Consider the following 16,174-nt stretch of genomic DNA (forward strand, 5'->3'; position numbering starts at 1 on the left):
TTGTTTGTTTGTTTGTTTGTTTGTTTGTTTGTTTCTTTCTTTCTTTCTTTCTTTCTTTCTTTCTTTCTTTCTTTCTTTCTTTCTTTCTTTCTTTCTTTCGCACTGCATGCTGGGGGTTGGTGGAGGATCGTGTGGTGAGTGGACTGAGAGATTGAGATTTTCTAACTTGTTTTTTTCTATCTCTTTTGGGTTTTGTTTTCTGGGTTGTTCTATAATTATTGTGGTTGTGGAGTTAGATTAAGTGTAAGTGGTTACGATTTTGTGTAGTGCCGGCATTTTGCCTTTTGGCGCAAAATGCCGGAAATGGATTTGACCAAACTCACGAGACAACATGGTTTGAAGATTATATCTAATAGTCCCCCTATGACGGTGGAGGAATGTAGTTTGGCGGTGGGAGAAGTTGTTGGCTGCAGCAGCATTAAGTCAGCTGCTCGGATGAACAGCGCTGTGGTCATTTTTGTTGACAGTGTGGAGAAGGCAAACAAAGTGATTGAGAAAGGCATTGTTGTGAATGATACTTTTTTGTCTATCTCCCCTTTGAGTACTCCTGCTAAGAAAGTCACGATTGCAAATATACCTCCATTCATCAGTGATGAATTGTTGGTGAGAGAATTGTCGCGGCATGGGAAAATTCTTTCCACGATGAGGAAAATGCCATCCATCCATCCATCCATTCTCTTCCGCTTATCCNGTATGAATATAATATACAAGTTTCACTTTTTAAATGGAATTACTGAAATCAATCTACTTTTTCATGATATTCTAATTTTATGACCAGCACCTGTATAGACTGTTGTTAAAAGAAGAGGAGATGCTTTAAAGTGGGGAAACACAGACCTGGATCAACTTTGAGATCTGTTGCTGCTATAAAAATCAAAACTACCTTATTTTGTCAGAAAATGGTAAAATTTCTTAGTTTAAATACTCTATACGTTCACTACATTTGATTGCTATTCAAATACTGGTTTATGTAATCATTGTATTCTGTTTTTATTTACATTTCACATAAAGTCCCAACTTTTTTGGATTTGGAGTTGTAAATCAGACCCAGCAACATATACATCTCCTTTTTAACAGGACACATTCACAGTACCAGACAAATAAATGCAGCAGCAACAACTTCATCTCACAGGATTAGATTTTAGGAGAAATCGCACAAATTATGTCTCAATGTATTTCTATGGAAAATTCTATTTTAATTAAAGCTATACATTAAGAAAAGTATACAAGTTACAAATACCAAAAGTTATAGCAATGTATATTTGATCAAGTGGAATGTTTTGATATATGAATGGTTAAAAAAGCACAAATTATGTGGAAGTACGTTGATTGCAAAAAAATATATGAAAAACTAAAAAAACAAGAAAAGAATAGTCTGAAAGCTGACTCAGCATTCACACTACCACACCTTCATGAATACACTAGTACCATTTGGAGGTCTCTAAAATAAATACTGCTTCTGTATGTAACTTTGCAAAAACTATGTCAGACTCCGTAGTTTTTACTGGCCACTTTTCCAATCTGACCAGCGACGACATGTTTGTCTTCATTCAGCTGCTGAACAGAGAGATGGCATCCATCCCACTTTGGGTGGAGCTGCTCTTCTTTCTAGGAATTTGGCCTAGAAAGTTGACAACCCAGGTTCCAGTCCAGGTAGTAGAGTTGTAGTTTTACACACCTCTCTGCTGCTTCTCCTCTGTTATCCACCCACAGCCCAAATGAAATAAACCAAAAATCTTTAGAAAAATAAATCGTAAAAATCTTACAAAAATAAACACAGTTACTTTACCAGAACAAGCAAATAAAATAATTAAATGTGGATTACTGAACATAAAATCTCACTCCTCTAAGTCTGTTAGTTAATGATTTGATAACTGATCATCTTATTCATTTATTTTGTCTTATAGAAACCTGGCTACAACAGGAGCATTTTGTTAGTATAAATGAGTTAGTAAAAACTCCTGCTAATTATCTAATTTTTCACGTTCCTAGAACAACAGGTCCAGGTAGAGGAGTAGCTGCTATTTTTCAGTTAGGATTAGTGATTAATGCTAAACCAATTGTTAGTTATAATTCTTTGAGTATTTGACCCTCAGTCTTTCTCATCCAAAATGGAAATCAGAAAAAAACACTTTTACTTCTTATTTAGATAGTCCACCAGGCTCTTATTTTCAATTTTTGTCTGAATTCTCAGATTTGTTGTCTAACTTATTAAATACTGATAAACTCATAATAGTGGGGGATTTCAGGATTCATGTAGATGGTGAAAGTGATAGCTTAAACATAGCCTTTAATAAGTTAGTGGAGTCAATTGGTTTCACCCAAAATGTCTCCAAATCTACTCATTGGGGCCATAGGAAATGCACAGAAAGATCAGACCTAAATTTTCACCTATTTTAAACTGAAATTATAAAAAAACTATACAAGATATCAAAAAGATGCCTCACTCAGTAATAGTTGAATGTCTGATGTTTGGTTTAAACTTTGAGTGGTGTTTCTAGGTAGAAGTATGCTGAAGTAGTTAGCTTTTAAACAGCAGTAAGAAATTGACAGTTTTTACAGAATTCCAATGTATTTCAACGAGAAAAAAAATTGCTGAAAAAGGCAGGAGTACATGTCGAACAAATTGTCACTGTACAAAAAGTATAAGGCATATTGAAAAAGTTCTTGGACTGTGAGTGAAAGGAGAGTTTTTCATTACTTCAAAATTTCACATTTCTACATGCTTGATCAGAGACATGACTAGTTAAAAACATCCCTCACACTACAATTAGAAAAACACAAAAACAATGTAGGGACATAGGGAATCAAGTTGTTGTTCTCTTCCTTCTGGGGCTACTTGAGAAGAAACCTAAAAGACCTACAGAAAAAGTAGAAGCATTGCCCTAAAGAAGACAAAAATGCCTATGTTTTGATGGATAATTTGTATGTATTATAAAAGATGTGGGGGTAGGAAGAGTTTGTTTGCTAACAAAATGTGTTCTGCTCACAAGACTCCACACTCTAGGTCAGTGATTCCAAGTCCAGTCCTCGAGGAACACGATCCTGCATGTTTTAGTTGTTTCTCTGCTCTTCAGCAGGTCTTCAAGTTCTGCAGAAGCCAGTTAATCACTCAATCATTCAAATTAGGTGTGTCAAAGCAGAGACAATCCTATTCTGTCTGATCATTTTAAATACCTTGGAGTTAAACCAACTAACTAACTACACAGCCATTAACAGTAGATGTTTATAGAGAACGCTGTAACCAAATTTAAATAATCTCTTCCATTATAATTCTCCTCTGTCTTGCAGAATAATGCAACAGAAAGCAGTAACTTAGATGATCTTGTTGATAATATTACAACTTCAATGCAAACATCACTTGATAAAATTGCTCCTTTGAAAAAGAAAGTGATCAGGCAGAGAAAGTTGGTTCCTTAGTTTAATTCAGAGTTATGTACTTTAAAACAGGCATTTAGAAAGTTGGAAAGAAAACGGCACTCCACTAATATAGAAATATTTTATTTAACCTGGAGAAATAGCCTGCTACAATACAAGAAAACACTTTGTGAAGCTAGAAGTATATATTATTCCTTTTTAATAGAAAAAAATAAGAACAACTCCAGGTTTCTGTTTAGTACTGTAGCTCGACTAATTAAGAGTCTTATCTCTGTTGAGCCATGTATCCCTACAACTAAGTAGTGATGACTTCAAAAGAGTCTTTATAAATAAAATTAATTCAATTAGAGAGGAAATTCATACTATCCTTCCTACTGTTGCCTCTGATTACCTGTCAGATGAGGCAGCTTTAGGAGTGTCACTGGAACCAGATTTGTATTTGAACTGTTTTTGTACTGTTGAGCTTTCAGAATGGTCAAAAATAATAGCTTCATCCAAACCATCAACATGTCTGCTAGAGCCCATCCTAACCAGCCTGTTCAAAGAGGTATTTCCCCAAATTAATATCCCCATTTTGGATCAGCTCAATTTGTGAATGGTCATGTACCACAGAGCTTTAAGTTTTCTGTAATTAAACCTTTACTTAAAAAACTGATCTTGATTCAGGAGTTCTGGCCAATAATAGACCCATTTCTAATTCTAATTCTTGAGAAAGTAGTTGTAAATCAATTGTGTGAACAACTGGACAGAAATAATCTGTTTGAGGAGTTTCAGTCAGGGATTAGAGTTCATCATAGCACAGAAATAGAACTGGTGAAAGTTACTAATAATATTCTTCTGTTCTCAGAGAGTGGACTTGTGTCCATACTTGTCCTGTTAGATCTCAGTGCTGAATTTGATACAGTTGATAACAATATTCTGTTACAGAGGCTTGAACAGGATATTGGGATAACAAGAACAGCTCTAAAATGGTTGAAATCATATTTATTTGATGGGTTCCAGTCTGAATTGTTAACAATGAATCTTCTTCATGCACTTAAGTTTGTCATGGAGTTACTCAGGGTTGAGTACTTGGACAAATACTCTTTACTTTATACATGTTTGTATTAGGTGAAGTTATTAGACAGCATGGGATACATTTTCATTGTTTCATTGTTATACTTAGTTATATTTATCCATGAAACCTGATAAATACAATCAATTACTTAGATTGCAAACATGTCCTAAAGACATAAAAACCTTGATGACTCTTAATTTTCTGCTTTTAAACTCAGACAAGATAGAGGTAGTGGGTTTTGGATCTGAGCATTTTAGGAATAAACTTTGCAGCCTTTTTACTTCCTCTGGATGGCATTAATTTGGCCTCCAGTTCTAATGTAAAGAAAGTTGTTGGTTTTTTTTTAACAGGATATGTCTTTTAACCCTCAGGTTAAAAATGTCACCAGAACCGCTTTCCTCCACCTGTGTAAAATCACTAAAATTAGAGACATCTTGTCTCAAATTTTTTATTAACCTTTATTTAACCAGGCAAATCCCATTGAGATCTCAGATCTCTTTTTCAAGGGAGGCCTGGGCCTGAAGGCAGACTAATATGCATGTTTTTAGACTGAGAGAGGAAACCGGAGTACTTGGACAAAACCCACCCAAACACAGGGAGAACATGCAAACTCCACACAGAAACACCCTGGGTCCAACCCGGGGTTTGAACCTAGGAACAGTAATGCAGAAAAACTGGTCCATGCATTTATCATGTCTAGGTTGGACTATTGTAATTCTTTATTATCTGGGTGTCCAAAAAAGTCTTTAAAAAGTCTTCAGTTGATCCAAAATGCTGCTGCCAGAGTTGAGAGAGATCATTTTTATCCAATTTTAGCTTCTCTCCATTGACTCCCTGTCAAATTTAGAATATAATTTACTATCTTACTTCTAACATACAAAGCTCTCAATAAACAAGCTACATCTTATATTAAATATATATTAAAGATCTTATTGTTCCATATTTTCCTAACAGAGCACTTCACTCTCAACTGCAGGTTTACTTGTGGTACCTAGAGTTTTTAAAAGTAGAATTGAAGGCAGAGCTTTCAGTTCTCAGGCTCCTCTCCTGGGGAACCAACTTCCAGTTTCTGTCTGTGACACTGCCACCCTGTCTACTTTTAAGATTAGACTTAAGGCTTTCCTTTTTGATAATTCCTATAGTTAGGGTTAAATTGGGTTTCTGCTATAGGCTGGAGGACAAATTGACCACATTTCCTCACTCTGCTGCTGTCTTTACTTGCTCTACTGTAACTATTTCTATGGTTATGTGAAAATTTTTATACAGTGCTCTGAGACGACTTGTTGTGACTTGGAGCTATATAAATAAACTAAATTGAACTGAATTGAGAAATGTCATAGGCAGTCAATATGACCCTCTAACATGTTTTGTCCCTGGATCTCCCTAAGAGATTGTGAAAAATATCTCTTGGCGATCTGCAATTGTGGAACCTCAAGATTCCACAAAAAAAGATAAGAAAATGTCACTGTTCTGTCTACACAATATAACGTTACCAAAGATGAAGATAGTGCCACAACCACACTGTGTATAGATATGAAAAATTGTGATTGTTAAAATATTTTATGAATCACTGGATGGATTCTCATGAAACTCTCAAAAAGTAATAATTGGATGTACATTTACAACTGATTAACTTTTGAAGTCAATCCAATTCAAGATAACCAGCACAGCTAATCAAAGTTAATCAACACAAAAATGGTTATAGCTTAATATTACAGATACTGATTAGAAATAAGCTTAAAGCCTGTAATTTGTCAGAATAATCAAATCCAAAGCATTAATGCTGTTACACAATATGTGTCTATTAAGTATATACATAACTGTGGTGGAGTGAAAGGTCAATTTCACTGATAATGACATTGCCCATAGTGTAAATCAACAAACAGTTTAAATAAAAAACATTTGAGAACATGAGAGTGCAGCTATAAGTTGCAATCAGAAGAACTTACCTGTTGATGACTACCAGCCTATCCAAACAATTTTATGATCGCAGTAGACTACTTCACAAGTACCACTCAAGATTTCTTTGGTGAAGTGGTATTAACCTCCTAAGGCCATGGGCATTGAAAAAATGCACAAAAAACAACTGGAACATAGACAAGGTTGTAACAAAAGGGTCACCTGTGAGCTTGACCTTTGACTCTAGGACCTTGAAATCAATAAGGATCATCCTTGATCCATAAAGTGTCCAGCTATGCAGTTTCACATTCCTACACTACACGGTTGCAGGGTTAAAGGTCACATGTGACCTTGACCTTTAACCCTATCACCTTGAAATCAATAGGGATCATTCCTGACCCATGAGACATCTGACATCTATGCTGTATGACAATCCTGTGTTACACGGTTGCATAGTTAGAGCAGGGGGCTACTTGTGAACTTGACCTTTAACGCTGTGAGACTGAAATCAGTAAGCATCCTTGACCTATGAGGTGTTCAGCCGTGCAATTTCACTTTCGTGCATTGCACCGTTCCATAGTTAGAGCCCAGACAAGGATTTCACAAAGTGGTCCCCTGTGACCTTGACCTTTGGCCCCATGATCTTGAAATCAATATGGATCATCACTGACTTATTATGTGTCCAGCAATGCAGTTTGAAATTCCTAAATTACACGGTTGCATAGTTGAAGCACAAACAATGTTTTCACAAAGGGGACACCTGTAACACTGACCTTTGACCCCATGACTTTGAAATCATTAGGGATCATCTTTGACTTAGCTGTGCAGTTGGACATTTCTATTTTAAATGGTTATCAATTTAGAGCTTGGACAAGAAACTGGCCACAGATTGATGGACAGACAGACCACAACAAGGGCCATAACAAAAATGACTTGTCTTATGATAGGTGTATAAAAAACTTTACGCTCCTAATATTTAAACGATCATTTATTGATCATCTAAACAACTGCAAATTATTGTCTGACCTCTTGATGTGAAGCAATCATTAGAAATTCTCTGTATGTAGTTTTTACCTGTCTGTCCCGTCGTTTCCATTGAACTCAGCCAGAGCAAGCTTCTTCAACTTGATCTTGAGCTCGTCATTTTTCCGCTGCAGGTCCACAATCACACTATTCAGGAAGTTGATCTGATGGAGTCAAACACACACGTCATAGCTTAATGAAGACAAATTAAGCAGTAAACAAGATGAGATAAGTCTATTCATCACCATTAACCATACAGTAATTGTAAAGAGTCTCACCTGTCCTTCAGCAAACTCTTTCTCTTCTCTCAGCTGTTGCAGAACTGCATCACCTGCATGCGAACAAATCAAAAAACACGAATAAACATATTTCATCTCCTGTTTCACTCTAATATAAAATTAATAATATATATCTCCTCACCCGAGAGGAGAGTCTCGTTGTCATCTCCCTCTGAAGCCTGACTTCCCAGCAGCCTTTGCTCCAGACTATGAACTCGATTCAGCAGCTGAGCTTTGTCCTTCTCCAACGTCTCCACGGCCGACTGCAGGGTCTTGGCCATTGCATTTTCTCCTCGCAGCACAGCTATCTGTAAAAACAGAAGAGAAAAGAGTTCTTAAAAGTAGGATTAAACCAGAAGAAAGCGTTCTTTTCTTTTTTTTTTAATATACTTTTTATTTAATTTTTAGGGGCACCTTCCCCTAACAAACAAATGAAAGAAAATAATTTTAAAAATTAATAAAATTAAGTAATACAAGTAATACATAATTATACATATTTGATATCTAATTATATATATACATTTTATATATACAATATATAATTTAAATATAGATAAATGCACATACATTTCTATACACATTACATATATGCAAACATAAACACATGTCAAATCACCAATTCAGAATGTCAGTTCTGAATGACCTGACATCCTGTACCTTTAACATAAGACATAAAAGGATTCTTTTATGTCTTATGTCAAATGATCCAGCCATACTAGCCAAAGGCAGTCTAATTTCTTCCAGTTTAAGAAAATAAAGACCCTTTCTAATCCAGCTTGTATGTGTGGGTGAAGCTGTAGATTTCCAATTTAACAGTTTTATCCTCCTGACCAGCAGAATTGTAAATGGTTTTAAGTCCTTTTTAGCAGGAAAGAGTGCAAGTGTTTTGTCCAAAGTCAAGTGAGGTTGCAGTGATGCTTGAAGTGGATCAGTGAGGAGGCAGCTGATGCAGCAGGAGTCAGGCAACACGCTAACCGGAGCAATACTCTTAAAAGTTCAAAAGTTGTTTTTAACTTAAGTTTCTCTTCCTTTAACTTTTTAATGTGTCTGCTATGGACACTCCAAGATAGACAAAAGCCAAACTGGATACCTTGAATGGTAGATTATCAAGTGAATACTCTTTGCCTTTCTGTTAACAACAAACACTTCATTTTTGCTAAGGTTAGGTTTCTTTAGAAATTTTAACAAATGCATTTAGGACTGAAAGGGCAGCAGGGATAGAGCATGACAGGCCAGATATGAGCCTGTCATGCATGAGTAGGGCATTTGCATACAAGGCCACCTTTAACTCCACACCATTTACAAATATGCCATATATATTTATTTTAGTGCCCTAAAATCAAATCTCAGATTAATCCCCTGTCTTAAGCAACCTCAAGCTGTGGAATTATCTACCCCCAAGACACTTAAGCTGGCTCTGCTAAATATAAGATCACTATCAGCAAAGGGACTTTTAGTTAACGACTTCATCACTGAGAACAATATTGATACTATGTTTCTCACAGAAACATGGCTGGATGATAATGAAACACCTGTACTCATTGAATCAGCACCCCCTAAATACAATTTTCTGAGTGAGGGGTTGCTGCAATCTTTTCATGATTCATTAAATTGTAAAAAGGTTTCCCTTCCCTTTCCCAAAATTTGTGTCAAATTGTTTTCAATGACTTTAGCGAGCTGTTATCTATGATATGCTGATTATGACTGTCTAATAATTATGGGAGACTTTAACATCCATGTTGACCACACTATAGACAGAGAGGCAAAAAAGCTGAATGAATTACTTCAAAACTTTGGTTTGACTCAACATGTAAAACAGCCGACACATAATCTTGGACACACTCTTGACTTGATTATCAGCAAAGGTATAATTATCTCTAAGGTCGCTGTAATTGATGTCGCTCTGTCAGATCATTTTTCAATCTATGTTGACTCGCTTAGAAAAACATATGTTATCACAAAATGCCTGTTCACAGACAGCACAGCTGAAACTTTTAATCAAATCTACTCCTGCACCTCACTTCCAGGCTGTAAACCAGTAGATGAACTGGTATTTCAACCTGGAGAGACTCATGACAAAGAGAAGCTGCTATTAAATAGTTTTATCTGACATGAATGACATAAGATATTTGGCGCTCGGACCTCGGCAGAAGATGCGAGTGCTGACAATAGCAATGCGCTTCGAGGAGAAGCTCAGGTTGAGCATTAGAGGCGTCTTCCCCGGGCTGGACACTGGTGGTGTAGGTTGAAGAGGAAGGAAGCTCAAGGGAGCTGGGAAACTGGAGGTGGAGAAGGGGTGGAGGTGGGCTGAAGTTCGGCCGGCGAACGGATGGGGCCATGATGGAAGTCCTTTTAAACGAAGGCTTGCTCGCTGATTGGATACACTGGAGGCGCGGTCGGATGCTGATGGGCTGAGATGGAGGCGCGGTCTGATGCTGATAAATCACTATTGCAGAATTAAAGGCCAATCTCTAATCTTCCATTCATTAGCAAAATTATTGAAAAACATGTATTTCAACAGTTAAATAGCGTCTTAACAATGACCAACCGCTTTGACATCTTTCAGTCTGATTTCCGTGGTCACCACAGCCCTGAGACTGCCCTCGTCCAAGTGTTCAATGACATCCACATAAATACAGACTGTGGAAGAACCACAGTGCTGGTTCTACTGGATCTTAGTGCAGCATTTGACACTGTTGACCATAACATATTAGAGCGACTGGAGAGATGGGTTGGACTCTCAGACACAGCACTCAGCAGGTTCAAATCCTACCTAAACAACATGAGAAGTTCATGTATCAATAGGCAACTTCTCTTCAGAGCGAACAGTAGTCACATGTGGAGTACCCCAAGGTTCAATCCTGGGACCCCTTCTATTTAATATCTACATGCTCCCACTAGCCCAGATTATACCAAGTAATAACATTAGGCACCATAACTATGCAGATGATACACAGCTCTATATTACGATGTCACACTGCGAGACGCATCCAGAGCCCAAAGTATGTAACAGAGGATCAGTTTAAAATGCTTATGGACAAAGTGGAGCAGCTAAAATTAAAGTTAGATCACCTTCAGACTGTGTCAGCTGGGTGTGGACCTGCTACATCAGTCTATGCCAACAGAAAACAAGAGCAAGAAAGTGACAAGATGGCCCCACGTCAGCTACCTGCTCAAAATTCCAGAGCCCGGTCACCAAGCCCAACTACTAAGAGACAAAGTGCTCTTTCTTGGGCATGTGGTCAGCAGAGAGGGAATAAGTCCCAACCCAGAGCTGATTAAAGATGTACAGGAGTGGCAGCCCCCCACTAACACACAGCAGCTGCAAGCTTTTCTAGGACTATGCAACTATTACCGCCGGTTTGTATCTGGCTTTGCAGAACTTGCTGTTCCTCTTAACGGTCTCCTGAGAAAAAAAGCTGAGTTCCAGTGGGGTGAGGCCCAGCAAAAAGCCTTCCTGCAACTTAAACAGGAACTGACTGTTGCGCCTGTCCTGGCTTATCCAGCAGCTGATGGTGACTACATCCTGGACACTGATGCTTCCAGTTATAGCATTGGTGCAGTGTTGTCACAAGTCCAGTGGGGGGAGGAAAGAGTTATCTCATATGCAAGCAACCACCTCACTCCTACGCAGCAGCGATATTGTGTGACCAGAAGAGAGCTGTTGGCAATCGTAAAATACACAAGACAGTTCCGCCACTTTCTCCTGGGCAGAAAGTTTCTTCTTCGAACAGACCATGGAAGTCTAGCTTGGCTCTTTCGCTTCAAACACCCTGAAGGCCAACTGGCTCGATGGCTTGAAGAACTAAGTCAGTATGATTTTGACATTGAACACCGCTCTGGTCTGCAACACTCAAATGCTGATGCACTGTCAAGACAGGCTACAGAAGGGTCATCAAACTGTGACTGCTATCAAGCGGGCAAAGATGTAATGGAGCTCCCCTGCAGAGGATGTGCTCACTGTCAAAGACTGCACAAACAGTGGGCCAGATTTGAGGAAGATGTTGATGATGTTGTCCCACTCGTCATAAGGCACGTGACAGTGGAAGAAGTTGGAAACAGCCAACAAAAGCAGCACCAAGCCGAAGCTGAGACTCAAATCCCCCAAATAAATTGGATGCATACTCTTAGCAGTCAGCAGCTCTCGGCAGCACAGAAAGAGGACAATGTACTTTCCATCCTACATAGCTGGAAGAAAGCAGGGAGTCTTCCAACAAAGGATGAAGTTGCGATCGAGAGTCCAGCAGTTAGAAAATACTGGCTCTGCTGGCCACATATAGAACTCCATCAAGCGGTCCTATATTATCGCTGGCAGAGTGTGGACAGCTTAAAACCTTCCCTCCTGCTGTTGGTCCCTGCTTCATTCCAAGTGGAGGTCATGCAGGCCTGCCATAACCCACCACTTTCAGGACATCTAGGTGAAACAAAGACCCTCCAACGTCTCAGGCAAAGCTTCCATTGGTATGGCATGGGAAGTGACCTCTGCAGATACAACCAACAATGCCCCCAGTGCAAAGGTCTGAAGTCAAGCAGCCCTTCGAAGAGAGCTAAGCTACAAAGTTACCAGGCAGGAGCACCGATGGACCGGTTGCACCTTGACATATTGGGCCCCTTTCCCATCTCAAGCTCTGGAAATAAGTATATTCTTGTCATCATGGATCAGTTTACAAGGTGGGTTGAGGCTTTCCCAGTTCCAGACCAAGGAGCGGAAACAACTGCCAGAATGTTAGTCAACAACTTCCTCGCTTGTTTCGGAGCCCCGTTAGAGCTCCATATGGACCAAGGCCGCAACTTCGAAAGTGTGCTTTTTTCAAGACCAGAACCACTCCGTACCATCCTGCTTCAAACGGGCAAGTAGAACAATTTAACCGCACCCTTCTGCAGATGATCCGCTGCTATGTAGACCAAAACCAAAAGAACTGGGGTGAGCATTTGCCTCTTCTAACAGCTGCATATCGCAGTGCAAAGAACTCCAGCACTGGATTCTCACCAAATATGCTGATGCTGGGGAGAGAAGTTCATCAGCCACAGGATCTCTGGCTTGGTCTTGCAGAACGAACGTGGAGTGAAAAGGACCCCCTGGAGTATGCTCATGACCTTGAAAAGACCCTTGGTGAAGTTCATGACATGGCACGGCAGCATCTACGTGGAGCTCAGCTCAGACAGAAGAGGACCTATGACCTGCGTGCCAAAGAATGCAGTTACAACATAGGGGACCTGGTCTATGTAAAGGACAACACAAAGAAGTTGGGCTTTAGCCCCAAGCTACGACCCCCCTGGAAAGGCCCATGTATTATCAAAGCCCAGCTTGGACCTGTACTATATGAGATCTTAACACAACGTGACAGAAAGGTCATGCACCATGATCAGTTGAAGCCTTACACAAGTGATGTCATACCAGCATGGATCAGACGACAAAGACATGCGGTCCTTCCTCAGTGCCAAGATGTAGTTCCATTACCCAAACAAATGACCACTTCCCCTACACCAGCACCAGATGAGCCTGGAAGTGACAGCGGAAAGAAAGCTCTGGTTGGGTCTACAAAACTGCTAAGTCAAAAGGGCAAGCGTCAGGTTGCAGCCCGCAGAAGAAGGTTGGCTGTGCAACATCACCAGCAAGATGAACTACATACCTCTGGATCTAAAGAAGACAAACAAGGACCTTGTGTTCAAAAGACTCTTAAGGGTCGAGAAATACGGACCCCTGCCCATTATCAAAATGACTGGACTGAATAATTATCCTTCATTAAGAGATGAGTTATGTTAAAGTTCCAAGCAGGGTGTTGAAAGTAAAAAAAAATGATAATAAAAAAAAAACTGTTTGCTCTAGTAACCTTTAAATTTGCACTATTAATGTGGCAAATGTGTATTTAGCTGTAAAACGTAGCCATGCCATAGTAGTTTGATGTTCTTAAAATGGGGGGGTAGTGTAGTACTTGTATGTATCTGCTTATGCCTTTATCATTTCCCATACTGGCTAGGCCGATCTGAGTTTAAGTGTGTTACTGTGCATTTACCTCGTTAACGGAACTGTGCATGCTGTAGTTGGTGTTCTGGGGGAATGTTTCGTGTTAACTCCGTGATGCTCGCTGACTCTGGTGTGGACGTGTAAAGTTTGTCTGCATCGGCGTTAGAGCACTTAACCCATCCAGCTGTATTCTGTTCGGTCATCTTCATTAAAGGAGGAATAATGTTATCCCTTCCTGGAGTGGTTATAATTCCGCACCTCTACAATCCATCCGTGGGCAACGATAACAATATATATAATATAAATATAAAAATATAAACTTTTGTAATATTTTTCAAACCATTTTTGAATCTCTTCTGTCTTATATTTTATCAAATATGAGGAGTCCTTTATTTTGTAAATACTATTATTTGCCACTTGCTTCATTCTATATGTCATGAACCCGAGGGTTTCTGTCCATAGAGCGAGACCAAGACCAAACACGGAGACAAGGATAACGGTAAGTGGATTTATTTACAGGTGAGATTATGTACAGAGATCTTTTCCTGAAGGAGTCTGCAAGAGAAGAAGAACTGGGTGAGTCTCGGGTACAGCTTTGGTTTCCAAGATGGTTGCGAGGGTTACAATGTCTCTTTGTTTGCTTACAGGTCCTAGCGGGAGGTTGCGGCGTCGAGGAGGAGTGAAGCGATTCCAGTAGTTTCCAAAGAGGAGCCAGGTAGCAGCGAGGTAAGTATCCGTGAACATCCAGGTAAGTGGTTCTTCAGATCCGTACTAGTGGCGTGGCAAAACCTGAGTCGTAGGCACAAAACAGAGAACGTGATTAACTTAGGAGCATAAGTTAGGTTAGACGCTGTGGCGGAGAATCTAACCCAGAAGGTTTGATGGTCCAGCGAAGATCTGATCCCAGCCTGCTGCTTAAGTACCAGCTGGTCTCATCAATGGGAACTGGAACACCTGTGGAGGAATGATTAGTGGCACTGCCCAGAAGGCGGAGCCAAACCCAGATCCTCACACTATATGCTAGCAATTTAGCTGACTTCCTCCTTCATAAAACCTTTGTTTTGTGTACAAAAGTTTTTTTTTAAATCTCATTTTCTAAAATACAGTTTATCTCTGTTTTTATTCTTTAGATTTCTTGGGATTTTTTCTTATTCAATGAAAATTGTTCATGTTGCTTTTCCAATTCTTCTATCTATTTATAATTTTCTAAGTTTTACCTGTTTTTCCTTTTTTTAAAAATATGCAGATTTGGCAATTAGCTTCCCTCGGATTACTGCTTTGCACGTGTCCCACGATGTGGATGGAGATACCTCTCTATTATTATCTTTCTTTACATAAATATGTATTTCTTTCATAAATTCCTCCTTCATACTTCCCTTTAATATAAGTTTGCATTGAGCCTCCAAATTTTTGTTTTTGTTTCCTTTGACAGTTCCAGGGTTAAATATACTGAACTATGATCCAATACATCCCTTACACTAATATCACAATTTTCCACTCTGTATCTATCCTTATTATATCCTTATTATGTTCAGGATAGTAACCAGGTCTCCTTCTAATCTTCCCTTAATCAACACATATCTCTCTTCTTTGTCTTTCGTTTCAAACAGCTTTTCAAATAAGGATTTCCCTGAAATAAGGAAAGCCACTCGTCTCATATGGCCTGTTCTATAAGATGAGTAAAATACTTGATTAAACCTGTTTCTCTTAAGCTTGTCATGTTCCTTCTCTGTCAGGTGAGTCTCCTGCAACAACGCCGCTCCCACCTTTTAATTGGGTTGAGTATCCCATTCACATTAAATAAGGCTAACTTTAATACATTTTTCTGTGTTGTCATTTTCACAATGTAACTCCCTTTTGTCCACCATCTTTACACCCTTCTCCTGAAGGACCCTTATGCTACAGATATACAAAACAATAATAAACACAAAATAAAACAATTTTAGAACTTTCACTGATGAACTTGTGATTAACAAAAGAACTTCCTTGAGTGGGGTCTGTGTTTCGACCCTTTTTAAGCTATGGTGGAATATCTGCCCAAAGGGATGTCCTCTCCCTGAGTGGGTCCTTTCTGTTGCAGTCTGCTTTGTTCATGTGTATACCACAGCTCCAAAGTTCAAAATTTAAAAAAAAAAAGGGAGTGCCCCGACCCCTATAAAATTACATCAGGAAAATGTCCTTACTAATTATGACCCGAGTAAAATTGACTAGTATGAAAGACTGCACGTTTCTCACCTTAATCTTGGGTAGAACCACGCAAAGAACTAAAACTAAAAGACCTCATTTTTAAAAACAGGGATCCTTAAATTTTATCCTGACTTCTCCTAAAGCATTGCAGTAGTTGTTTGTATCCTTCTGCTGTATCTTTGGGTGTGTGTCCCTTATTGGCCCTGATGGTCTTCTAAGTTATGTGTCTGATCTTCTCCAGGCTGTTCTTCACCAGTCTGGCCACCACCACCTGAAATCCTTGCTCTGCCATTTCCTTAGTTGCTTCCTCAGCAGTGTTGTAAACCTGCATTTCTCCCTCATAGAACACGAGGTAATGGCATTACTGAACTCTAAGGCAATTAT

At 39.2% G+C, this 16,174-nt stretch overlaps 1 protein-coding gene across 3 annotated transcripts in view; it reads right to left on the bottom strand.

The window, feature by feature from the left end:
* clip1b (CAP-GLY domain containing linker protein 1b) overlaps window positions 1–16,174 on the bottom strand; it is a 140,348-nt gene that overhangs the window by 8,931 nt on the left and 115,243 nt on the right. For all 3 annotated transcript variants that reach the window (XM_037979448.1, XM_037979449.1, XM_037979447.1), the window contains 3 exons: window positions 7,778–7,943; window positions 7,636–7,688; window positions 7,409–7,521 (listed from right to left, as the gene is read on the bottom strand). In XM_037979448.1, the coding sequence (XP_037835376.1) occupies window positions 7,409–7,521; window positions 7,636–7,688; window positions 7,778–7,943 (332 nt within the window). The remainder of the gene's footprint in view (window positions 1–7,408; window positions 7,522–7,635; window positions 7,689–7,777; window positions 7,944–16,174) is intronic.

Source organism: Kryptolebias marmoratus, linkage group LG14 (assembly GCF_001649575.2).
Source record: "Kryptolebias marmoratus isolate JLee-2015 linkage group LG14, ASM164957v2, whole genome shotgun sequence".
Classification (NCBI taxonomy): Eukaryota; Metazoa; Chordata; class Actinopteri; order Cyprinodontiformes; family Rivulidae; genus Kryptolebias; species Kryptolebias marmoratus.